Source organism: Nilaparvata lugens, chromosome 3 (assembly GCF_014356525.2).
Source record: "Nilaparvata lugens isolate BPH chromosome 3, ASM1435652v1, whole genome shotgun sequence".
Taxonomy (NCBI): domain Eukaryota; kingdom Metazoa; phylum Arthropoda; class Insecta; order Hemiptera; family Delphacidae; genus Nilaparvata; species Nilaparvata lugens.
In genome coordinates, this window is record NC_052506.1 from 79,748,630 (window position 1) to 79,776,524 (window position 27,895).

At 34.7% G+C, this 27,895-nt stretch overlaps 1 protein-coding gene across 3 annotated transcripts in view; it reads right to left on the reverse strand.

Annotated features, from left to right (window-relative positions):
• LOC111052588 (rho-associated protein kinase 1) overlaps positions 1–27,895 on the reverse strand; it is an 83,342-nt gene that overhangs the window by 10,937 nt on the left and 44,510 nt on the right. For all 3 annotated transcript variants that reach the window (XM_039424747.1, XM_039424746.1, XM_039424745.1), the window contains 8 exons: positions 25,695–25,949; positions 21,840–21,995; positions 13,545–13,638; positions 10,344–10,567; positions 6,797–7,028; positions 4,119–4,278; positions 2,735–2,813; positions 1,274–1,502 (listed from right to left, as the gene is read on the reverse strand). In XM_039424747.1, coding sequence (XP_039280681.1) covers positions 1,274–1,502; positions 2,735–2,813; positions 4,119–4,278; positions 6,797–7,028; positions 10,344–10,567; positions 13,545–13,638; positions 21,840–21,995; positions 25,695–25,949 — 1,429 coding nt within the window. The remainder of the gene's footprint in view (positions 1–1,273; positions 1,503–2,734; positions 2,814–4,118; positions 4,279–6,796; positions 7,029–10,343; positions 10,568–13,544; positions 13,639–21,839; positions 21,996–25,694; positions 25,950–27,895) is intronic.

Consider the following 27,895-nt stretch of genomic DNA (forward strand, 5'->3'; position numbering starts at 1 on the left):
CAACAATGACAGCCACAACTACAGCTATGATGAAGTTCCCGTTTCAAATTTGATTAGTTAATAAGTAATATTCGTTGGCTGATATTTTGAATAACATGGAATAAAAGAAAAAAATATATACATTTTTTTTAGTATAGTGATATGAAGTTTGTGATAATAATTTCAGCATACAAACATAAATTTTATATATCGATCAAATGTTTGGTTGAGGTATTGAATTTAGTTGGTTTAATGACTACTCTATATGCTTCCTCATCTGAGCTTAGACCTTCTGACCTATTCCAAATGTACGTTTTTAAAATAGAGATGCTTCCCATGTTATTTAAATGGAGTCACTTTTACTCCCTAGGGAGTTTTTCAGTTTTTTACTACCAAGAGCGAAAAAGTGACACTTTAGTATTATGTTTCAGGGAGTAAAGTAAGTACTTTAGACAGTAGGTGGAGGAAAAATAATTTATTGTATTAAACAATCAATCAAATAGTTCTTTATTATCATTGCATTTATACAATATAGTGTGAAGATAAAAATAGAATAATCATTTACAATGATCAGTTGAGAAAGTCTTGTATTGAATATGGGCTAATTGAAATTAAATATATCTGTGCAAACGGCCCTTTTCGGCCTAAATTTAACAAGAAAGTCAGTTTTCTCAATTATTTATTTATTTTAGACTAGCAAGTGACCCGTGCTCCGCAAGGGTCTAATTGAAAACTTAACATACTGGGATCTTGAAGAATTTAAAATAGGCCTATAATCAACCTCAGTAAATCAGAAATCGATATGCAAAATTTCAAGTTAATCAGTTAAGACGTGATGAAGCGTCATTCCTGAATTTCCTATCCCGTATGTGTATAAGCCGATTCTCTCCTTTATTATCATTTTATTCAATTAAGTATATTATCAAAATGATAGGGAGAGGAAAAATAAGGTAACCTTGTACTATTCCTCTTCCAAATTTAGATAACACATAGTCCGAAATAGGTTAAGTCTTTTAGTTCTTCAATTCATGAAATTTTCAGTCCTCAAGTATTTTCACAAAATTGATTTTCAAATTTAGATGCTTCAAAACTAAACATAGAAGAAATATTCCACATTATTATAACTAAAATAGAAAATATTCACAGATTAAAAATATAGTTTTGAAGAATTTATTATAGCTAAAATAGGAAATATTCACAGATTTAAAATATAGTTTTGAAGAATTACCTAAAAACAAACTCAATTCTAAAAGCATAGCTGATCTTATTTCTTAGATTTTTCTATTGTACTTACGACGACACTCTAGGGCGGGCGGCGGCCGAAACATGTGCCAGAGCGGCTTGGTGCAGACCTCACAGTTGGTGGGCATGTGGAAGGAGATCTGAATGAACTCGTGGCCCTTCAGCGCCACCGTACATGGCTTCTCGTCACCACCGCCCCCTCCTCCCCGCCCCACCAGCTCCTGAATGCTGCCGCCCCCATCTTCGGGCCGGCGCACCTCGCCTTCACCCGCATACAGAAGCTACAACACAAATTTGAATATTACATTTCAGAAAAAAATACAAATTTACAGAAATAAATCAATGGAGGGGATGCGAGAAGCGTCCCCTACGAAAAGCGACAATAAGATGCAAAAACATGCGAAAAAAACAATCAATGTACAATGGAACTCCAATTATTATCCTAATATTTGATTAATCGAACGGTCAATATTTGGAACCGAGTGTGGCCCCAATTAATTAGGATAATTGAAAGTTCTACTGTACTTCAAGTAAATTACTTCTATCCTTACACTATTTTACAAAATGGTTCAAACTATACTCATATGGACCTGCCGGTCTGCTTGTTAAGGGTGTGCAAAGACTAAAAATAAAATTTCTACTCGTGATATTTTCAAAGATTTCTCAGGAAAACATTTTTTCTCCGATCATAACTTTTTGAGATATGAGCGCCTGAAGTTTGAATTTTTGGGACAGAACATTTGAAAATCGGTAAGATATAAATCCATGAGATTTAGTTTCTTCAAGGTATTGTTGATCTAGTAAAACAAAAATTTTCTGAAAATATACATTTTTGAAAAAGTTATTTAATTTACCAAAAGAAGCCAAAAATAACTCAAATTGTTATTTTTGGTAAATTGAATTACTATCTTAAAAATGGATATTTTCAGGAAAATTTTTGTTTCACTAGATCAATAATACCATGAAGAATCCAGCCTCTAAATCTCATGGATTTATCTCTTACCGAATTTTAAATGTTCTGTCCCAAAAATTTAACTTTAGGCGCTCATATCTCAAAAAGTAATGATCGGAAAAAAATGTTTTCCTGAGAAGACTTTTTCATTAAGATAGCTTAATGATATACAAATCGAAAAACGTTTTAAAATATCACGAGTAGAAAGTTTATTTTTAGCCTTTGCACAGCCTTAAGAGCTCTTACACGAATATTCAAATTAAATGTAGACTACATAGATTATCTAGCTCGAGATTGTATATATGTTGTATACCATTATTAAACTCGTTTTGTTAGTTCTTCAACGTTTCATTCTTTCATTTAGTTATATTCTACGTTGAATTTAAAACTATATTTAATGGCTAATAAAAAGGAATTAATTAAAAAAATAACTAGTTATGCATTACCTATTACCTATAAATTAATGACGAACTTAATTATCTAGAATAAATTATTGAATGAGGACTGAGGTTGGTTATTGTGGAACAATAGTGAACATCTCAAGAAGTTTTTATTACTTACCTGAAATATCCTGGGAATATCTTTGGCATCAGCTCTAATAACATCGCCCTGTGTTACGGGACGTACATGGAACACTTTGCTGTAAATAAATACATCATTTTTTGAAATAGACAAAACAACATACTCCACACATTTACAAACAGTTTCAGAAATACCCAATATCAACTCTTTTCAGCAAATACAAGTTGAAACCAGCTATAAACTTTAATTACAACAATTAATCTATAACATAGAAACCAATAATTAATTGGTATATACATAGTCGGTAATAAAGTTTGAGCGAATAAATTGAGCATCATTGGGTATCATTGATAGTCGGTTTCTGTAAAGTTTTTGTTAGCAATACATTTGGTCAGTTTACACTATTACTGTAGCTCCTTCATACGAAAACACGATAGAAAATTTTTTGTTATATATTGCATGATGCATGTAACTTACTTATCGTGAAACCAATTCACAAGAATAAACTGGTAAGAGATTTAGAGATATAAATTCTCATCAATTACTATATAATAATAGCTTTATTGTCATTCATGAAATGAACAAAAGCCTCTCAATTGAGGTAATTTTTGGTTGGCAGTTCACATCTTGAAATAACAAAATTTACAATGTATTTACAAATTGTCCATGATTCTTTGCCACCTTCTCCGATCCCTGGCTGTTGTCGGCCACATATCTCCCATGAGCGATCTCGTCCCTCCATCAATTACTACTCCATTGAAAATAAAGCCTACTTGAGATCCAAAATTAAATCAGATCTGTATTTATCAGATCTTTAAAGAGTAATTAATTTATTTATTACAAAAAGTAACATTACACATATGCAAGCTCTTTCGAGCATGACCGTATATGGGAGTATCGAATACATAACATATAAATAATGAATTACATATGATACTGAAAAAAATATATACAAACAGAACACAACAAGAACGAATTTTGAATGTTGGAACATTAAAAATTATTCCTCTCGTGAATTGTAACTGACAATAATATAAGTAAAGCATTAATAACATATGAAGGAGTACTTGAAAAATCATCTAAAGTTACAGGGATGGTACAATAGCCATGAAAGTGAAGTCTATATGAGAAACTTAAAACAAAGAAAAAACACAATAGATACTACACAATAATATTGAACGTGCTCTCGACATCTTGTTCGGGCATAGCAATTAGAGAAATTTTTAATCTACGTTTAAACAGATGTAATACTCTTGTAAACTCTGTAAATAGAGTAATACTTCGTATAGTACTATTTCCTTGTACGATATTATCTATTTTTATGAGAGCTGAAATCACGAATCGGTTCTGAATAAAAGTGAGAATAAAAAAATTCTATTGAGCCATAGAGTAAGGGTTTTGCTTTTTCTATTATTCAACTTACTTGAGATCCAAAATTAAGACAGGATCGGTATTCTGTTTATCGTTCTCAGAGTTGTAGAAGATGATCTTCTTGGAAGACACTACGACATACTGCTTTTTCCAGCCGTGTCGTCTGATATTCTGTTTACTAGGCACTGACAACCAGCCTTCCAGTCTTGAATCTGTAAACATAAACAAACAATTGCATCATAATTCAGTTGATTCAAATTGATATTTCATTGATGAAATCAATTCAAGAGGCTATGGAAGATCTTGAATGTTTTCCTCATAGCAAGGACTGAAGCAGGTTATAACACAACACTTAGACCCGGTTGCACAACAGCCGGTTAAATTTTAACCGTGATTAATTTCACGAGAACCAATCAGAGAAGGCCTTTTTGATAAGACGGCTTCTATGATTGGTTCTCGTAGAATTAATCACGGTTAAAATTTAACCGGCTGTTGTGCAACCGGCACTGAGTAGCTCTGTGAAAAGGACAAGTCCTGTTACAATATTTTTATTGTTTATTTATTTACATAGGCCACTCTCCACAAGTATTTGAAGCCCAGGTGATGAGATGATGAGGGGATGAAGATAATACACTACAAACGTTTCCATTTGTGGTGATCTTATGAATATACGGTTTCTTAAAATCACTTCGCTTATATGGGCTACTTGATTCAAATAAAAACAATATAACAACTTTTAGTACCCTTTTATTAAAAATATTTTAAATTTTTTAATAAACACCTTCATTCCCCACACACAGATCCGTCTATGTGGGGAAAATATTCACAAATCTGTTTTTAGATATGTTGTCTATGTATCTTGTGCTTTGTATTGTGAATTGAAATTGAATAAATTGAATTGGAACAAAGTATTAAAAAAAACTTTAAAATATGTTAAAGTTTTTAATAAAAAGGTACTAAAAGTTTTTATATTATTTTTATACTGTTTTATATTGATTGTATGCATGAAATTCTAGATAATTTGGTAATCACTCCCACTTTTTCTTGTACATTGACCAAATTGACATAAATATAGAGATGAAAGCATCAGTATTAGCATTAAAAAATGAGGTCTACATGAATGTCTCTGTGAAAAACCCCGGATGACTCTGAAAGCCCACCTCTGTCAAAAAACACACTTTTTGAATCTCTACAATTTGCAGATAATCTTGAAAATTACACCAGCACAAAATATTTTATTTTATTTCACCAAATATATCCGAACATATAATAAATCCCCAAGGAGAACTTGTTTGATATTGCAACGTCATGTTGAATTTGTTTTTCATGGCAATAGAATGGTATGATTACATTGTCAGAGGCCCTGAAATTGATCAGTTGCGACCTGAAAACTCTGACACCAGATCTGAGCCAGCCAGGTCACACGATATTACATTATTTTTACATTGCCTTGATTCTGCTGCAGGCTAATTACTGCGCGTCTAGCCACCTTCCGTTCTTTACAAAGGGATCCATCTCTAACTGGAAATTCCTGTAAAACCATGCAGTAAAATGCTGCATTTTAAGCCGTGCCCTTACAGCATAAGGGCCAAGCCACCACATGAAGCGTTTTTGCACTGACGACGGATGGGTCGGCAGGGCAGAAAGCTCTCCGATTCGCTGATTATCAGCTGATTACCGAACGCCAACTCAATCAGCTGATAATCGGTAACCCAATCAGCTGATAATCATCCAATCGAAGGGCTTCCTGTCCGCCACCACAGCAAGAACGCTCCATGTGGTGGCTTGGCCTTAATTTATCTATTGTACGAAAATAGAAGTAAGTAGTATATTCACTAGCTGTGAAATCAGAATAATCAATATAACGTAATTTCTAATCAATGCTACAAAATATTCAAAAGACTTCTGTTACTGCAAATATTGACAATTCCTAGGCTATTCTGTTGTCAATATTTGCAGGTAGCAGAAGTCTACAGAGTAATTTATAGAATGAATGAGTAATCTATTCAATGTTGCTTCTCTTTCAATTTTCCAAAAACACATAAGTGGAATTATGATTAGGTTTTATAATATTTTCATCCTAATTGAGTCAAATCAAGTTTAAAATTAATAATGTATTATTATTAAACGGAAATCCAAATTAATAGCTGTAAATCACCCCGAAGACTTCTGCTAATGAAAATATTGACAACAGGGTAAACAGCTAGATGGAAATTCGATGAGCGCTACTATTCAAAAATTATGTCAGCCCGGGAATAATAATAATTTTGAATATAATTTTTAATTTATTAATATTTGTTATTTAATTTTGAATATTTATTTAGCGTAGAGTTGTGTCTTGTATGGTCAGGAGAACAATCGTTTGTCTGACCGCCAGTAGGCGTCAGCTCATTTAGCGTTATCCAGGGTGCACCACGAGGAGGCCAACTAACATAACACCCAAATTTTGAATAATAAAATAATTTTTGGATAGTAGCGATCATCGAATTTCCATCTAGATGTTTACCCTGTTGTCAATATTTGCAGTAGCAGAAATCTTCGGCGTGAAATACAGCATTTAATTTGGATTTCCATTTAATAATAGGCCTACTTATTAATTCACAAGCATTTGAATAATTGCAATATCTCAGTAATTTCCATCTGTAATGTATAATTTATAATTCTGATATTTTTGCTGCATTTTTTGAGATGAATCAGTTTTATTTGATTTGGTAATTAGTTTGAGGATACCTTGCGCATAGAGTTCGGTGTCGTTCTCGTTGTCGGCGCTGCTGAGCGACGCTGTCTCGGCGCTGCTGGTGGCCGTTGCCAGCCTCACCTGCAGCTGCTCGATCTCCGAGTCCTTGCTGTCGATCTCCATCTGCAGCCGCTGCCGACCGCCGCTCTCCTCCACCACCAGCGCCTGCAGCTCTTGCACCTCCTTCTGCCACTTGACCACCTGCTGGCCGTACTTCTCGCGCTCCTACACACACAAACCAATCAATCAATCAACCAATGAGACAAACAAACAATCAATCAATGACTGTTGAATAAATAATGGCTGTTAAATAATAAAGACATTGTTTTTGAATAACTGAACCATCTGCCACTTGACCACCTGTTGCCCGTACTTCTCGCGCTCCTACACACCACAAATCAATCAATCAATGAGACAAACAAACAATCAATCAATGACTGTTGAATAAAAATAATGACAGTTAAATAGTAAATATATGATTAATTTGTAATGACTATTGAATAATAAAAACATCATTTCATGAATAACTGAACCTTCTGCCACTTGACCACCTGCTGGCCGTACTTCTCGCGCTCCTACACACACACACACACACACACACACCACACACACACACACACACACACACACAAATCAATCAATCCATGAAAAAATAGACAATATAGACATTTAATAACATCATTAACATGAATAAACATCATTATCAAAGGCTAACAACAGTATATCTTGAATCAAAGTAGTCTGATGACTGGATTCTACATTGTTGTGATAGTAAATATTCAGTGGTTTGAAAAAGTAACTTGACATCAATTCAAACCATTCAACTAATCCCGACAGTTCCAAGTGTCCACACTATGGTACAATAGATAGTTCCAATTATACAGTCTGCAATTGCAACATATGACACTAATTTATGTGGACTAGTTGCTTGTCGCTTCCTAAGGGGTACTTTCCAATGAATTCTGTTCAGTCGAGCAGAAACTAATAATATATTCGTTCCTATGGAAGTGTTCGGCAGAAAAACGAAGCACAGACAAACTTAATGTTTCCTTCGTCTTTTTCTGCCGTTCTTTTTGGATCTATGAAGGCAATACTAACTATTTTTCAACACAGAGGGGTTAAAAAACTGTATACACACTTTGACAGTGAATATCTTGGTGACGCACTGGCGGACCGTTTCAGACCGGCTAGGTTTGAGTGACGTCTTTTGAAAGTCTTATCTCCTAATTTTAATTAATCTGTCCATTTCAAACAGGCGTGATAAGCGTCGTCAATGCTACGGTTTCCAACGTAGCCGTCGCTCCGTATCTCGGGCAGCACAAGCGCTTTGAGCTACACAACGACACTCGACCACAGCTCAAAATATTATCAAATATAAAATAATGAAAAAATATCGTTTGGTGTGAAGTGTTCATACAGGGACCGGCATATTAATATGACGATTTTGTAGCAATTGTTATGTTTGAACCACTGTCATTGAAAAGGCGGGAATGTTGTACATCGACAGGTCTATTCTTGCCATTTCAGTAGCCAGTATGTCGTGGTCAAGAGAACATCAAGCGATTGTGATATAGTGAGGTCCACTTTATAATGGCAGTGGATAAAGATAGAAGAATAGCGATGCAGATTCTCTGCATCAATTAATTATATTTCTACACTGTCAAAAACATAATTAGCATCGTTGTGAACCTAGAAAAGGATAGTACCACCAGCTTTGTCGAATGATAGACAAGGATAGCAAAACCAAAGTTGATCAAATACTGTCATTATAACGTGGACCTCACTATAGAAGCTTATTTTAAAAATAATGACTCAGAGTTATTTTAACACAGCGTTTATGTCGCAGACATTTCAATAATTCAAATCGACATGCGCCTGTTTCCAGTAGGAATACGATCTTGTTGTGGGTAAAGAATTTCAGGAACACGTTGTCCGCTTTAAAAACGAAAGCAACAGGATAAAAACGAACCGTGAGAACGCCTGAGTAGCTGTTACACGGTCTCCACGACGTTCAGCAGCGAAATATGCTGTTGCGCTAACCATTTCTGATCGAAGTGTACGACGAATTCTTCATTCCGACTTGAAATTCCATCCGTATAAGATAATGTTAGTGCAACAACTTAATGCAAGTTATTGGGCACATTGCAAAGCCGCTTGCGAGATCATTCTCGAAAATGTCCACCAGGATGCCGTTATTCTTTTAAGTGACGAGGAACATTTTCATTTTTCGGGATTTGTGAATAAACAAAACTACCGTTATTGAGCAGCCAATAATCCAAAAAACTAAAGGAAGTCATTCAACGAGAAATTGAAGCAATTCCACAAGTGATGATTGAGCGAGCAATGGCAAATTTTAGAATTAGGTTAAGTGAGTGGGTGAAAAGTAACGGAAATCATTTGGATGACATAATCTAAAAATGAAAAAACTTTCTGAGTAATCTATGTAATTCACTATAAATTGCAAAATTTGATCTCCAATTAGATATATTATATGATTTAATTGTACGAAACACAATTTAGTTATTATCCCTCAAAAATCGTCAGGTTTTTATGCCGGGCCCTGTAGTTTGCGTATGAATATTTGAATATGTGCTACATCACCCGAAGTAGCTTCGGCGGTCTGAAACGGTCTTAAAGTTTGCGATGGTCTAAAACGGCCTCACAGTTTGCATGCGGATTACCACATTTCCATTTCATTTTTATTTCACCACCTACATCACAAGGATGAGGGGCACGTCAAGGAAGCGAATGAAAGTCGCTACTTGTCAATCATACTCTTCACTGGAAATTCCTTCAGTGAATAGAGTGGATTGTTTAAAAGGTATTTTTTTAGAGCTTGCTTAAATGGTTTAGGCTCTTTTATACTTTTTATATCACGTGGCAGGCAATTATGAAAGCGGAGACCCTGTGTTTGTGGCTGTCTCTGCGGTTTCAGCAGTCTACTGTATGAGAGGTCGAAATGGTTTTTTCCTCTTGTATTATGTTCATGTATATTGTGTTTACATGGCCTAGCCGTTACATACTTTTTTATGTAAGTATTATACTACCTTTTGACAAAACATTGAACTACAATACATAGTAAGATTCATAGCTGTACGTTGTTCACATTTACTCTTAATTGGTGCATACATTTTTTTTACCCCTTCGTATATCTATTGAGTGAACAGACTGTGCTTCACTCACATATTCGACAAACAAGTTTGTTAAATAGCTCAAGGGACAATAAATTAACAGAGTTTGCACAAATAATGTTTTGGTATGTGATAGAGGGATTTATCCAACCATGGCCAAGCTGTGGTTTTTTTTCAACACAACCATTTCAACCGTTTGTCTGTCAAACATTTTGTGCTTATCAATTTTCAAGGGACAATAGATTGAGAGAGTTTGCACAAATAATGTTTTGGTATGTGATGGAGGGATTTGTCCAACCATGGCGAAGCTGTGGTATTTTTTTCAACACAACCATTTCAAGCGTTTGCCAAACATTTTGTGCTTATTAATTTTGTTGTCATATTTATACAATTTGCTCGCGATACATACCTGCGTCAATTCCTGCTGCAGCTTGCGGCACTCCTTCTCCTTGCGGCGCAGATCGGCCGAGGACACCTTGCTCTTGCCCTTGCCACTAGCGGCTGCGTTAACGTCCTTGCGGTTCATGATCTCGGCCAGCTTGTTGACAGCCTGCGCCTTCAGCATCTGCTCCTGCTTCAGCTGTTTGCGCAGGCGCTCCAGTTCCTCCACAGAGCCGGCCGCTGATCGCACATCTGCACAACAAGCCAACACTCATTATTACCCATTTAATGGATGTTATTCATTGTAAAATTCATGACTCATGACTGATCCATGTAAGATTTTTGACTCATCCTCTGCCTGATTATCAGATGTTTAGGATGAAATTATAAATTGAAATTTAATTGCAATTATAAATTGAAATTGAAATGATGAGCTAAGCAGCTCATAGATCGCGAACGTAGAGCAGACACGTTGCATGCAGCACATACAGTACGAGTCCCGTAGCTCTGCCTCGGTGACTTTGAAACGGCATATAGGCAAGGTATGGTTCGCGGGGTGATATTCACGGCTTTGCAAAATCATCAGGCTTCAGAGACCCTACATGGAGGGAGCTTCCTACAGAGCTTCCTTGAAGGAAGCTTCCTACACACAGAGATTCTTCATGAATGAGAAAGTTGCAACGAATCACAAACAATGGAAATAGCATGTTGAACGAATGCCAGCTGATAGGTTGTGTATCTTTACGGATGGAACACGTTGCTTTCGAGAAGATACAAAAGAGCATCTGTTGCTTATGGAAAGATACATTTGTGATCCTTGTGTATCTTCTCGGATGCAACACGTTGCTTTCGAGAAGATACAAAAGAGCATCTGTTGCTTATGGAAAGATATATCAAAACTCCTTGTGTATCTTTTCGAATGCACACGTTGCTTTTGAGAAGATACAAAAGAGCATCTGTTGCTTATGGAAATATACATTAAAGCTCCTTGTGTATCTTTTTGGATGCACACGCTGCTTTCAAGAATATACAAAAGAGCATCTGTTGCTTATGGAAAGATACATTTAAGGCTCCTTGTGTATCTTTTCGGATGCAACACGTTGCTTTCGAGAAGATACAAAAGAGCATCTGTTGCTTATGGAAATATACATTAAAGCTCCTTGTGCATCTTCTCGGATGCAACACGTTGCTTTCGAGAAGATACAAAAGAGCGTCTGTTGCTTATGGAAAGATACATTAAAACTCCTTGTGTATCTTCTCGGATGCAACACGTTGCTTTTGAGAAGATACAAAAGAGCATCTGTTGCTTATGGAAAGATACCAAAAATCTTCGATGTTTTTGAACGGGTAGTATTGTAGTCGTGGCCCTCCGCCAATAGGCAAAGCTACAGGACCCAGACTGTACGCACTGAGGTTGATAATAACTGGAGGTAAAAGTGAACTGAGGCAGCAGTGTTCAAGTAGGCAACATGAAGGCTGATTATTTGCTTTTTGTTTTATCCTTTACTCAACCTCTGAACGATATAAAAGGAAATGTCTGGTTTTGTTCCAAGATTCTTAGTAAATTTTATGAGGTGAAGAGTTTAGTAAAGGTGAGTGCTCACATAATTCATTATGTATTTATTCATAATCAAGAAAATAAATTATAAACTTTGCTTTGTCTCTCAAGTTGCCATTGTTATTCATTCGATCTTCCTTGTTCATTCGCAAACACATAGAAGCTGTGTCTTTCTTTAGGAGAATTGTCACCTGGTCATATGGGACATATATACGAATCATATATTTATCTCATATTGATCAGGAATTTAGAGTTTTAAATTGAAAAAGTTTAATGAACAGTGTTTTTGTCTTTGAACAATCTTTGTCATCGACAGAAAGATTGTTTATTTCATTTGTTGTCAAAATTAATGTAGCTTCTCTTTTGTTTTTAATAACAAACGTGCCGCTTGTGCGACAGATAAAAATATGTACTTGAAATGGATTTCATGTTTGGCATTGACTGAGTTATATTTAATACTCAAAATTTTACTTTTGGTCAGAGAGAGTGTGAGGGTGTGTGAGCTCGTTCGTTAGAACTGTGAGTAAAGTCCGGCTGTTCTGGTGAAGGGGATAGATTTTGCTCTTGTTTTATAATACAGTTTTCCTGTCGCAGTTCGGGCAGTTTAAAGAGAATTGTATTATAGAATAGGACGGGATCTGAACCCATTTCATTAGATCAGTTATTTTGATTTTTAATTAATAATTAACGCCGCGAAATACCAGTGGATGCCAAAGTGGGAAGCTATTTCAAAAAGGTAGGTGACTACTGAATCATTGTTCTTAAATTTTTCATAACCAAAAACATTGAATCCTCATTAGCAGCAAGCGAGTGTTTCCCCATTAATTCATATAAAATATTGTTTTATAATCAAATTAATCTTGTTTTGTTCAAATGTAAATACTTTAAAGACTCATTAAAGTTCTAGTTATTCTGTTCATTTCTTGTATTCATAGTTCTTTTCCCCTTACATATTGGGTGTAGGCATATCTTGCTTACAGATTGAGGACAATGCTAATTTTTTCATAAATATTTGAAAAGAGTAGCATACCAATAGGCAGTATGAATCACTGTGAATCATTGTAGTAAACAATATCATAGAGAAACAATAACATAAGTAGATATCCCATGGTATAGGGCATTTATGTCGCAACCTTTACTGTTATTTCAAGCCGATAGTCCACGTAGTTCTTTACCCGTAAAGCTTTTTTTCTCAACGATAGATTGCTATCTAGTCTAGGGACTAATGAGCAACTTTTTTCTGTCCTATAATACTAATAAATACTTCATACAAGAGAATCCTCCATAGGGTCTCCTATTCAAACTCTAATATTATTAGTACACTGCTTATGACTGTACTACACAAATTTACCCGTAAAGCTGTGTGACACTGGTAGTTTCTTATATTGTTCCGTTTATACACTCTCACCCGGCCAAAACAGTAAAAATCGACAATAATTTGAGTTAACAGTAAAAGTTGCGACATAAACGACCTATACCATGGGATATCTAATCACGCTATTGTTCCTCTATGGTACAATATTGTACAAAAGCGAAATGGTATATAAAGAATCGAAATGGGATATCTACTTTGTTTCTCTATGATAATTACCATACAAGCTGGCTAGCTTATCGGGCCGCTCAATCAAACATTATTATTTTCATTTTTTTCTAAAATAGAGTATTGCTCACCTTCTTGCATCAATTTCATTTGGTGACTTAGGTCCTCTTTGTCTTTCATTAGTTGATCGATGGTCTTCTTGTTTTCAGTCTCTCTCTCCTTCAACTGCACAAATAAGAAAACAGAATGAAAATTTCCATTAATGGAATGTTTTCACGATGTGCTTCACAACAACACAATGAGTTTCTCTTCTGATGATACAGGATGACTGTTAAATGATAGTTCTAGAAATACAAAACGTAACAGATTAATTTATTCTCTGATGATACGGAATGAATGTCGAATACTAGTTCTAGAGATACAGAATGTATCGAATGAATCTATCTTCGTATGATACAGAACGAATGTTGAATGATAGTTCTACTTATACAAAACGAAATATATTAATTTATGTTCTGATGATACAGAACGTATCAAATGGATCTATCTAGACATTGTTGGTAGCACTGGGCTGCCATGTGATATTGTTTGGTAATTTGCTCCGTAGTTTTTGATATTTTAAAATAATTACTTACAAGAATTTTGAAGTTTTGTGGTAATCAGATAGTTTTTGGAAGTGTGAAGTACCTGTTTTAATATATTCCATGACTGCATGACGGGTGATTTGATAGTACGAGATCAATAACACTTGAACCACAGAGCAATTTGAACGTGTATTGAGTCTATTTTTCATAACCGGCATACACTTGTTACTTTGTTGTTGTGTGCCCGTTGTTCCGATTCAACTGACCGGTTCAGTTATCGCGCCTGTATAGCGGCCGACTGAAAGTGTGATAGCAGAGGCTGCTCTGATAAAGTCAACAAACTATTTTTCTATTGTGTTATCTTTGCTGGCACTTCTCCGAAGCTGATAATCACCAGCTGGTTTTTGTTTACGTCCAACCATAAACATATTTTGTTTTGAGTGTAACCATGACAACTATGCGTGACATTTTTGAACTCCTTTCATTCCATTGATGTTGTATACTTTCATCTGTGGGTTCTTACCTTTGGCGCTCAGTTTGAATTTAAGATGAATAAACCCATGACAACTCGTCGTATGCGAGAGAATTTGATTCGTGACGCTAAACTGGAACTCAATAATCTGAGTATTGATCTTCTTAACGGTGATGTTATAGACTTAGCAGTAAGTTTCAGGGGGACCCTGTCAAGTATTGCTGACAAATTTTCTAATGATGCCATTGTCGATTTGCTTCCTCACATAATTGGAGTATTAAACAAATTAGACAACTCAATTTCAATCAACAATGAACTGAATAGTGATTTGACAAGGCTAACGGAGGAGAATATACACCTGACAAAACTCCTAGAGGCCGAAAAGAATAGGAGACAGGATTGTTTTGAAGCATCATTGCTCTATGAGGAGAGTGCAGAGGATGAAATTAAGTCATTGAAATCGCGCATAAAGAGTCTTGAGGAGTCCAGAAGCCGTTTGAATGAAGAAATTGAAAATAAAAATGCTATAATAGACATTATTCAGACAGAAAACAATAATTTTCTGAAAAATAATAATTTTGATGATCTTGTAACTACTGATTGTGATGACTTCATTTTTCCTAGTAATCCAGTCAGGAAACGACCAGCCAATCATAGGAATGCTGATTTGGTTAAGATCTCTAATCGATTTTCGGAGCTTTCTTCAAGCGAGTTGCTGATGCCGCCTGCTTTTGAGTCTTCAGCTCACAAATTTCATCAAGTCAAGGCTTTGGTCCATAAATCTGCCACACCAATTGACAAACGGAATACTATTTCTTCTAGAATTACCAAAGGTGCAAGCTTGAATATGAAGAAGAAGAACAGATTGACGATACTGGCCAATAGTCACGGAAAACTTCTTAGTAAATACCTGAGGAGCCTGGAGGACAGTTATGACGTTTTCGTATACACAAAGCCTGGAGCAAAGCTGCAACAAATTGTACAGGATGGACTTAAATTTGTTGAAGACTTCTCCAGGGATGATATTGTAATTGTAATGGCCGGAACCAATGATCTTCATCGTGATGAACCTTATCAGTTAACTCTCTCTCGTGGAATAGATCATATTCTAGCGTCGCATCTAAAATCAAACATATTGGTCTGCGGTGTTCCATATCGTTATGATGATCCAGAGCTGAATGTAAACATAGGTCATTCTAATGCGTCCTTATCAAGAGCAGTGAGAGGCTACAAAGGGGGTCTTAAACTGCACTACAGTGATGTGAACACTTCTCTGGGAAGGTCTCATTTTACCAGACATGGCCTTCACCTCAATAGACGTGGTAAAAAGACTTTAGTCAATCACCTAATAGGGTTCATTAAGCAATCTATTTGTGATTTTTCTGTGACTGACATGAAGGGAGCTCAGATGAGTGAAACTATCATTGATAGCCCCGTTGCAGCAGTTTCGCCAGTTATAAAACCTTTTCCTGCCTCTCCCATTCACGCTAGGGTATCTCTGCCTTCAGATTGTCCAGATACTCCTATAACTATTTCTCCTGCCCACATTCCCTCCCCTGAAATGAATTCTATAACTCTATCAGACGCCCACAAGTCACTAAATGAGAATAATTTTTTAGACATTTCTCTTCCATCCCTGTTTCGGAACACAACAATTTGAACTCTCACAATAATTATTGCAATATTAATAGCGTTGGCGCTTCTCGCAACAGAAATTTCAATTGTTCTAGACATGAAAAAATTCACTCTGATAAGTCAGCTGCGAAATCTAAATTATTGTACTCAGGATTCAAGCCAGCTAAAAGTACGGAAAAAACAAAAATTACTAATAATGAGGTGAGTCTTTTATCTTGGAATGTCCAGGGCTTGAGCAATAAAATTGACTATTTGGAATTGATTGCTAATGAGAATAAGTCAACTATAATAGCGATTAGTGAGCATTGGATGAATGAGGAGGATGTTGGGTTTGTCAATTTTGGTAATTTTAAACGGGCTTCATCCTTTTGCAGATCGAATCACATTCATGGTGGAAGTGCAATTTTTATTAAAAATGATATAGAATATAATGACATAGTAATTATAAAAGGAATGTCTATTGAAATGATATGTGAGGCTTGCGCAATCAAAGTACCTGCTATGAATGTGATTGTTCTATCTGTTTATAGGCCTTATAGTGTGAATGCTTTAAATTTCAGTAATTTTCTAGTCGTACTCAATGAGATGTTGAGCTTCCTGTTCGCTTATAGTGGTTTCAATGTGGTTTTATGTTCCGATTTCAATGTTGATTTAAATGTTCAATCTAGTTATAGAGAGGATCTGCTAAGTTTATTGTTGAGTTTTAATATGCATTTAACTGTAAAGGAAATGACAAGACCCAACGAAACGGGTGGCACATGCATTGATAATATTGCTACCGATATTCATGTTAGTAGATGGCAGAGCAAAATAATATTCACAGTTCTTTCAGACCATTTTGCTATAGGTTTAATATTAAGACTTGAAAAATATAAAAATAAGATTATGAATAGGAATATGATAAAGATCAGAGAAATTAATGACAGTAATGTACATATTTTTATGCAATGCTTGGAAGAAGTAAATTGGTTGACTGTCTATGCTCTAAAAAATGTAATAGAACAAATTCAGGAGTTCCAGAAGCTATTCATGTGGGCCGTGAACTTGGCTTTTCCTTGGATTAAGAAAACTATTAATGTAAATAAATGTGATAATAAGTGGTATAATTCGGATTTGTGTGCTTTAAAAATTAGATGTGAGCATTTGTATTATCTGCATAAAAATTCTACTTGTGAAAGGATAAGATCGGATTATTATAGATTAAGAAGTTACTATAGGTATGAATTAAGAAAGGCAAAACTCAATTACAACAATAAATTAATACAGAATAGTCATAATAAGACAAAAGCTGCATGGAAAATTATAAATAAACATACCACTATAAATAGTAAATCTGTAGGAATCGAATGCAGAATGTCAAAAGATGATATAAATAAATATTTTGTGAATAAAGCGGAACAGATTGGTAAAGATATTCCCAAAAGTGATTTTGATTATAAATATTATGTTCATAATATTCCTAGGCCGAATACAAATTTCAAATTTGTACACTTCAAGGTGGAAGAGGTCTTTGAAACTATAAATAAAATGAGTAATAGTAATTGTCTGGATATTGTAGGATTAAATTCTCTGATAGTTAAATTAGCAGCTCCTAATATATCAGAAGTGTTGACTTCCATATTTAACAGGTGCCTTGACTTGGGAATATTTCCTGATGAGTTCAAAAGAGTTAAGGTGATACCAGTTCACAAGAAAGGAGATAAATCAAACATAGATAACTACAGGCCGATATGTTTAATTTATATATTATCGAAAATTTTTGAGAAGCTTCTTCACTCGCAATTAGTAAAATATTTTGAAAATAACAGCTTGCTTTCAAACAACCAATATGGTTTTAGAAAGAACCATAGTACTGGTGATAATGTTCTTAGACTTGTGAAGGAAGTTATTCAGGACCTGGAAAACCATAAGAATGTACATTTTAGAAGTTTTGATATGTCTCGTGCATTTGATACTGTCAATCATAGCAAATTATGTGAAAAACTGTTTCATTATGGCCTAGAACAATCTGCAGTAGATCTGATTTCTTCCTACTTATCAAATAGAGTGCAAATCATTTACAAGAATGGGGAGTATTCCAGAGGTGAAATTGTTAAGTGCGGTGTACCACAAGGTTCTATCTTAGGACCACTCCTATTTATAATTTATATCAATGATTTGCCTAGTTCGATAAATGTATGTAATGGAAATGGCCTTTCTTATTTGTATGCAGATGATTTAGGACTGAAAGTAGATGATAAGAGCAAGGAAAATTTACAGGTAATGCTCACTGAAAATACCTCATTGATAAATGATTGGTGTGCGGCTAATAATTTGAGCTTGAACGTTGACAAAACAATTGACATGAAATTTAGCTTTGATAGGAGTACAACAGAAATAACATCCATGAAATTTCTAGGAATGATGCTGGACACAAATTTAACATGGAATGAACATGTTAGACACATTTCAAAAAGAATTAACAAAGGCATCTATCTTCTTCGGAGACTGAGCCAAATTGTAGATACCTCAGTATTAATGAATGTGTACTTTGCGCATATTCATAGCCATCTAATGTATGGCATTCAACTATGGGGAAATTCCTCATCCTCCCATGTCTTGTTCAAGCTTCAAAAAAAGGCCTTGAGAATAATATGTAAGAAGGGCCCTCTCACACCATGCAGAGATTTATTTGTTAGTATGGGACTGTTGACAGTGCCATCATTGTATATACTGGCATGCCTAACATCAATGAAGAAAACTATTAGTGAATATGTGTTGAACAGTAATGTACATAGCTATGGAACTAGGCATAGAAATAATATTAGAGTTAATTATTGTCAGTATGCGGGATCGCAAAAGAATTGGCAATACATGTCTATTAAACTTTTTAATGCTCTCCCTAATGAGATAAGAGAAAGTAACTGTGTGAGTTTTAAACGATTTTTGAAGAATTTGCTGGTTGGAAAATGTCTATATAAGGTAGAAGAGTTTTTCGAAATTCAATTTTAAAAAGTTATTTGAGTAGATGTTTGTTTTTTGGACTTGTAGAGTGCTAGACAATTGAGTTTAAAAATAAAATAGATTAAATAATACAAATGAAATGTGATGTATGTGTGTATGTATGTATGTATATATATATATATATATATATATATATATATATATATATATATTATATATATATATATATATATATTATATATATATATATATATATATATATATATATATATATTTATATATGATGTGTTATTAGACTACTGTAAGTTTGAACTGACGTTGTTATGACATTTTCATGTTTTTGACAATAAATTATTTATTTATTTATTTATTTATTTATCTTCTGATGATACGGAATGAATGTTGGATAATAGTTCTATTGATACAGAACGTATCAAATGAATTTATCTTCTGATGATACGGAATGAATGTTGAATAACAGTTCTACTGATACAGAACGTATCAAATTAATTTATTTTCTGATGATACGGAATGAATGATGAATGATAATTCCACTACTTATACAAATCGTATCAAATGAATCTATCTTCTGATGGTATGGAATGAATGATACAAATCTTATCAAATCTATCTTATGATGGTACAGAATGTATGTTTAATACTAGTTTTACTGATACAAAACGTATCAAATGGATCTAGCTTCTGATGATACAGAACGAATTTTGAAAGATAGTTCTACTGATACAAACCGCATCGAATGGATCCAGCTGTTATTAAAAAGGACATAACTTGAATGAGCACTTAGGGATAAATAAAAAATTTGCTATAAGTCGTCCAACCTGATGGAGTATGTATTTTCATAAACTTTAGTATATTGTAAGTAATTTAGTATGTAATTAGCTAATGTTCAAATCTTTTTGAAGTGAATAGATCATTTTCTATTTATACCTGAGTTCAATACTAATAATAATTTAAATGTTTATTATTATAAATCACTCTCTATTTCCATTCATACTTGTATAGGTAAAACTACCGAAGTGAAAACAAGTTTCATTATAATTCAACAGATTCACAATTTATATTGAATTGCCTCATATTTTATTGACAAATACATATAAAAATCATCTTAAATAAATACATGAAGAATATCATCCTTTGTTTTCGTTTGTCAGCGAAAGAATATCAGCAATATTCTATAGAAGATAGTCAGTAGCAAGGCAGATAATCCACAAAGCTGTTCTCCTATCTTTCTTCTCTGTCATTATAACGTGGACCTCACTATAATACTACTTGGGCAGGGCGTACAGTGGTTAGTCAAGACAAGACTAGTCACGTCCAGTCACGCTTAGTCACAATACTTCACATAGTTGCTTATGAAGACATGTCTAATTCCAATGACTAATGAGTTGCGTCATAAACAACAATGTGAAGTATTGTGACTAAACATGTCTGATCATTTCTTGTCTTGTCTTGACTAACTGGTGTGTGCCTAGCCAAAGGCTAGCTACACGCACATCGATTTTTGTTCGTACGATATTTTTCCGTCCTTATAAATTCTATTGGATTAAACAGATGATGTTTGTCAAGTTCCGTTTAATATGATAGAATTCATAAGGATGGCAAAATATCGTACGAACAAAAATCGATGTGTGTGTAACTAAGTAGCTTAAGGGAGTGATCACATTGAATGCGTTTATGTGCAAGTGCAAGTCGAATCATGCATGAGATGAAAAACACAATCTGTGCAATTGAAACACAAAAGTGCCATCGAAACACGTTGTGACTTGCATGAAGCTGCTCACACTAAACGCATCAGCAAGTGCAAGCGTTCAGTGTGAGTGTTCTTATTGCTCTTTCCAGATTTAATTTCTCATCTGGTATGCATAACCAAGCGTGCACTTGCTCATACGCATCCAATGTGATCTCACACTCTTATTACTATTTCATCCACTGACCACCTGTAAAAGGAGTATAAGGATTTGTCAATATTTGTCATTAATCAAACAGTAAAATGCTATCTATCTTCTTAAACCTCCATCTTGAGGTTTGTAAAAATCTGTATATTCCTCCACTGAGTGGGCACATATGTGGAATTGTGGATAGCAGCTCTTTTTGCAATAAAAGATTGAAAACTTTACCTGACGTTTCTTTTATGTGAGATGACAATAAGTTGTACATCCGGATACCTGAACTCCTTACCCCTCGCTCATACATAGTACTTCGGTGTGCATCATCTCTCAAATTATTTCTGTATCTGGTGGAATATTGCTGAAATGTTTCTCCTGTATTGAATTCATTCATGTGTTTTTTTTTAAAGCAGATTGCTTCCTGAATGTAAAGGCTTGGGAGTGGGAGGATTCCAAGTTCTCTGAAGTAGGGCCGACAACTAGTTCGAATTGACTCCCCTATCATCACTCTCAATGCCCACTTCTGTGATCTAAACACCTCCACTGCTAGAGTTACCCCAAAAAATGATTCCATAGTTCATAATACACTTATGGAGTGGCCGTAGTCGAGTGGATCAGATGCTGGCTTTATGATTCAGAGGCCCGGGTTCAAATCCCGGCCCGGGCTAGAAATTTATCCAGGGCCACTCCCGTGTTTTGGATGGACACGTTAAGCCGTCGGTCCCGGCTGCCTAAAAATCAATCGTTAGGTCACGTCAGAGGCCCTGAAATTGATCAGTTGCGACCTGAAAACTCTGACACCAGACCTGAGCCAGCCAGGTCACTAGATATTATTATTTATTATAATACACTTATGATAAATTGCTAGAAATAAACAGAACTGACCTTAACCAAATTGGAGTCCAAGGCCGCCATGTCAGCTCTGTGGCGGGCATGCAAGTCTTTGAGCTCCAACTCCTTGATGGTCTTCTCCTTTTCGAGGTCGCCGACCGTCTCCTCGGCCTCCTCCTTCAGCTCCTCGGCTTGGGTCTTGTACAACGACTGTCACACACAAAAATTTACACTATGAACTGTAGAATTTCTCCATTTCAAGGCTCTTGCTTCAGGATAATTATTATAATAATTTATGAAGAGCTACTTTATAATTTTTTAAAGGGCCATAGTAATTTTGTTAAAAATCATTTATAGAGAATATTCTCGAGAATAAATTCCATCTTAGATGGAATAAAAGCAAGGTTGTCAGTTCCAATTATGTGGATATTGTCAGTTCCAATTATGTGGATATTGTCAGTTCCAATTATGTGGATATTGTCAGTTCAAATTATGTGGATATTGTCAGTTCCAATTATGTGGATATTGTCAGTTCTAATTATGTGGATATTGTCAGTTTCAATTATGTAGATATTGTCAGTTCCAATTATGTGGATATTGACAGTTTCAATTATGTGGATATTGTCAGTTCAAATTATGTGGATATTGTCAGTTCAAATTATGTGGATATTGTCAGTTCCAATAAAAGCGATATTTTATTAGAAATTTGTATTTTGATTTCATTAGTGTTACATTGAAAATAATTATTGACTATGGGAACTATAGTTGGCTAGGTATTTTTCGTTCTTTCTATCTTTTCAGCACACACCATCATGAAGCCTGCTTTTTTGTATTTCCATTGCAAATTTGTATTTTGTGTTAAATGGGATAGAATTATTGATTGATTGATTTGTATTTTGTGTTCAATGGGATAGAAATGTTGATTGATTGATTATCACATACAATTTAAGGATACTGTAACCGTGAGTATGGATGGAATGCCTTCAACTACTACCAAATATTATGAAAGGAGTAAAAGATGATACATTTGCCACATACTTTGATCATGAACCCTTACAATAGGTAATACATTGAATCTCTGATGTGCAGCTTATTGAAGAGCAATGCAATATCTTGAATCACAGGCTATTAAGGGACAGTGAGTATGGGTAGAATCCCTTCAACTACTACCAAATATTATGACAAGAGTAGAAAACAATAAATTTTCCGACTACTTTGTTTTTGAATCCCTCCGATAAGGAACACATTGATTTGACAGAGGCTGCTGAATAAAAAAAAATCAATATCTTAAATTACAGGCTATTAAAGGACACTGTAACAGTGAGAATTAGTGGAATCCCTTCCACTACTACCAAATATAATGACAAGAGTATAAAACGATAAATTTTCCAGATACTTTGATCATGAACCCCTACAATAGGTAGTACATTGAATTTCTGATGAGCAGCTAATTGCAAAAAAAGCAATTTCCCTAATCACAGACTATTGAAGGAGACTGCAATAGTGAGAATGGATGGATTACCTCCAACTACTACTAAATATTAACACAAGAGTATAAAACAATTCAAATCGCGGTTACTTTGATTTTGAATCCCTCCAATAAGGAACACATGTACTTGAGAGATGCTGCTGAATACAAAAAAAATGCAATATATTTAATCACAGACTATTAAAGGACAGTGCAACTGTGAGAATGGATAGAATCCCTTCGACTACTACCAAATATAATTTTTTTTTTATATTATTACTTCCATTAAAACTAGTCACTAGGACTAAGCATTAATTTTGTTCTCTTATTTCTTATCCTAAAATATTAATTTTTATTGCTAAAGTCTTCCAGTGAAGCCTACAATTCTAATCTATAATTCTTCTACTTTAAATTCTTTCGCTACACATTTATTTAATTTATACTTTTTTCACTTCACTAGCACTACACCAACTCGAAGGGCTTTGTTCTCTTCAACCTCCTTGTGAGTTCAGTGCTGTCTAGGAGTTCAGTGCTCTCAAATATAATGGCAAGAGTATAAAACAATACATATTCCAACTACTTTGTTAGTGAAGCCCTCCAATAAGTAACACATTGAATTTGAGTGAGGCTATCATATACAAGAAAAGAAATATCCCTTATTACAGACTATTGAAGGACACTGTAACAGTGATTATGGGTGGAATCCCTTTAACTACTACCAAATATTACGACAAGAGTATAAAACAATATATTTCTCAAAGTATTTGCTTATGAACCCTTACAATAGGGTAATACATTGAATTTCAGATGAGCAGCTGATTGAAAAAAAGCAATATCTCTTATCACAGGCAATTGAAGGACAGTGAAACAGTGAGAATAGATCGATTTCCTTCAATTACTAACAGAATAATATTCTGACAAGAATATGAAACAATTCATTTTCAGATGGTTTGATCATGAACCCTTCCAATAAGTAATACATTGAATTTCAGATGTGAAGCTGATTGCCTAATAAAACTAATAACTCTTATCACTGACTAAAACATTTATTTAGGTTAACTACTTAAGAATTTTGCAAGTGATGTTAGAGATATCATATTTTGCCATTTGCCAAATGTTTCTAGTCACAATGTAACAGTATGGAAAATATGTTAAAAATCAATTTTTTACAAATTTGAAAATATTTTTTCCTACAGTTGCCTTGAAAAGTGACGATTCCTGCACTGATTACAGAACGCAAAGAATCACTTTTCCACTCTAGTACGCAAAATATTACTTTGCGTACTCTTAATACTTTGCGTATTATCTTGCAGCCATCCCAATCAGCTGTTGACATTGTTGGCGTGTATTTTGAATGCGAATTTGTTCTATCTATATTTTTTCCTGATTTTCAAATAAATAAAAATGATAACTCATTAAATTATACATTTTGAATATTATTAATTATTCATTATTTCAAATAATATTTTTTCATTCATAAACTGATTGGTTGAAAAATTATTTAGAAATTAAGATTCACTCAAAATTATTCAAATTTTCAAATTAATTGGATTAATATGATTTTTAATTTGAATAAATTATCGATTATTAATTTTCAATTGGATTATAAGTTTAAAATAAATTAAAGTTGTTATTAATAACAAAATTATACAGACAAACATTCATTTGATGGATTTCAGCCATCATTTTACCCATAATCAACCACTTCTCATATTCAATGGTAACTGTAGGAAAAATTTAATGTGAAATACGTGAGCAAAGTTCCTCTGCTGCACTCAAGAAACCATTCCGCCCTCGCCTACGGCTCGTGCGTAAACGTTTCTTCCGGTGCAGCAAACTGTCACAATTTGCACAAATAACTATTTATGAATTAATTGGTATTCAGCAAGTATTGATCAAGGTAAATTAATTTGAACTGTTTGCTAAGTTGTATGGGTTATGTAGTTCTCAATTTAGGTTATTATCTCAGCTATTTACAGAGATACAATATATCTAGTTATACCATCTTATAGATCTAATTTTTCTGAACACAACCATATACATAACTCAATTTGGTCGAAAATGTGACTTATCAGCTTTTGTCATCTACAAGGACAGTGAAACTGTGAGTATGAGTGGAATCTCTTCAACTACTACCAAATATTAAGACAAAAGTATAAAACGTTACATTTTTCAGATACTTCGATTTATTTTATGTATAAAACAATACATATTCCAGCTACTTTGATCAGCTACATTTTTCAGATACTTTGATCAGCTACATTTTTCAGATACTTTGATCATGAACCCTTGTTTTATGTATAAAACAATACATATCCAGCTACTTTGCTTATGAAACCCTCCAATAAGTAGCACATTTATTTTGAGTGAGGCTGTCATATACAAAAAATGCAATATCCCTCATCACCACCAATTATTGGAGGTATGAAGCAGCAACTCACAGAGAAATGCTGCTCAGTCTCCAGCTGATCGTGCAGCTCCTTCATCTGGAGGTCGTCGACCGAGTGCTGTGTCTTGAGTCGATGCATCTCGTCCTCGATGACTCGCTTGGCCTCGCGCAACTGTTGCACCTCGCGAGTCAGTTGCAGTTCGCGCGCGCGTAGGTGCGCCACCTCCGAGTTGGCCAGACCCAGTTCAGAGGACAGCGAACACTTCTTCGCCTGCTCCTGGTCCACCTGTGCCTGCAGCGTCTTCGACTGCAACCCAACAAACAATCAATCAAACACATTGCAACACATATCAATCAATCAATGTTTCAAAACCAATATCAATCAAAAAACAAAACCAAAATCAATCAATCAATGTTTCAAACACCCAGCAAACAACACATCACAATAAATGAAATAAATAAATTCATTCAGTTCGAACAATTAAATATTTCCTTCCTATTAATTTGAAAATAACGATCATAGTCGATATTAATTCCTACAGTGAGTTAGGAAGCACCTCCGTATACAAAGCCGTAGTGCATTCGTGTGACGTCAGCACAGCTAGGGTTCCTGCACCAATAAAAATTCGTTGGTTTCAGCTGATCTATATCAGATAGTATTTTTTGTCCGAGCGAAGTGAGGTCTAAGATTCAAGTCGACGGTTTGGCATTTCTCTTAATGTTCAAATGTTTGAATGTTTATATGTTGCGCATTTACGGAAAAACGCGGTAATAGATTTTCATGAAATTTGACAGGTATGTTCCTTTTTAAATTGCGCGTCGACGTATAGTATTGGTGTACAAGGTTTTTGGAAAGTTTGCATTTCAAGGATAATATAAAAGGAAAAAGGAGCCTCCTTCATACGTCAATATTAAGAGTGAAAATCAGACTATATAATTTATTCATCATAAATAAGCTGTCGAGTTGACTATAAATTGCATGCCATGACGCATGCAATTCAATATCTCAATGTAACTTGGTGAAAAATTAGCAACTGTGTAGACTATAAATTGCATACCTCATTGCATGCCTCATTGAATGCATTTATTATGCACTATTAAATAGGATGCAAAGAACTTATAACAGCTGGTCTGGGCGCCTAGATGTCTTCTGGTTTTCTCGCGCTAAATTCCGGAAAGCGTTATATGATAATTAAATCTTAAGTAAGCATGATATGATCAAATAAATAGTTAGTGTATCAGTGTGGATGTGCTTATGGTTTGGGACGTCGTTATAACTGCGCGAGGTCTACTGTTCACAGAACTGCTAGTATTGGTGTAGGAGCCCTACCTGACGTCACACGAATGCACTATGGCTTTGTTTACGGAGGTAGTGGGTCCACGTTATAATAGCAGTGTTTGATTAGCAATGGTATTACTATCCTTGTCTATCATTCAACAAAGCGGATAGCGCTATCTCTTTCTCGCTTTGCTTTGTTGCCAGATTGTCGTTTAACAATGTAGAATTAATAATAAATTAACAAAATATTTCATAATAATCATGAAAATTCATCACGAAATTATTGAAAAATATAATTTCTTGCTAATAGAATATAATTGATTATTTTAAACAAGAATGAACACTTAATATTACATCAATAAACCTGTATCAGCTACCGTCTATAGAAGGCATTGACAAGACAGAGGATCGGCAACGACTTCTTCTACAGATGGAAATCACTGAGATCTGAAGTCTTCGGGGTGAATTACAGCATTTAATTTGGATTTTCGTTTAAAAATGATAATTAGTTCATTAGCATTTGAATAATTGCAATATCTCAGTAATTTCCCATTTGTAGACCGGCTGACCACTATGGCTTCGTATAAAATGAGCGCTGCTATCCAGATATTGTCAGTTTGATGTAAGGGTAAGCATTCCTGACCGGCAATTAGGAGGTACTGGGTTCGATTCCCGGGCTGACAAATAGTTTTTGAATAGTAGCGCTCATCGAATTTCCATCTACAGTGAGGTCCACGTTATAATGGCAGTGTACGATTGACAATACTGTTGCTGTCCTTTTCTATCATACAACAAAACAGATAGCGCTATCTCTCTCTCTCGCTTTGCAATGTTGTCAGTTTGACAGAATATTTTATTTTTACTTTTGACAGTGACTGTACAAATAATTCTCAGCCGCCATTTTTTTTCTTCATTCTATCAAAATACTTGAGTACACAAGTCGTATAATTGATTAAAAATGATTAATATTGATG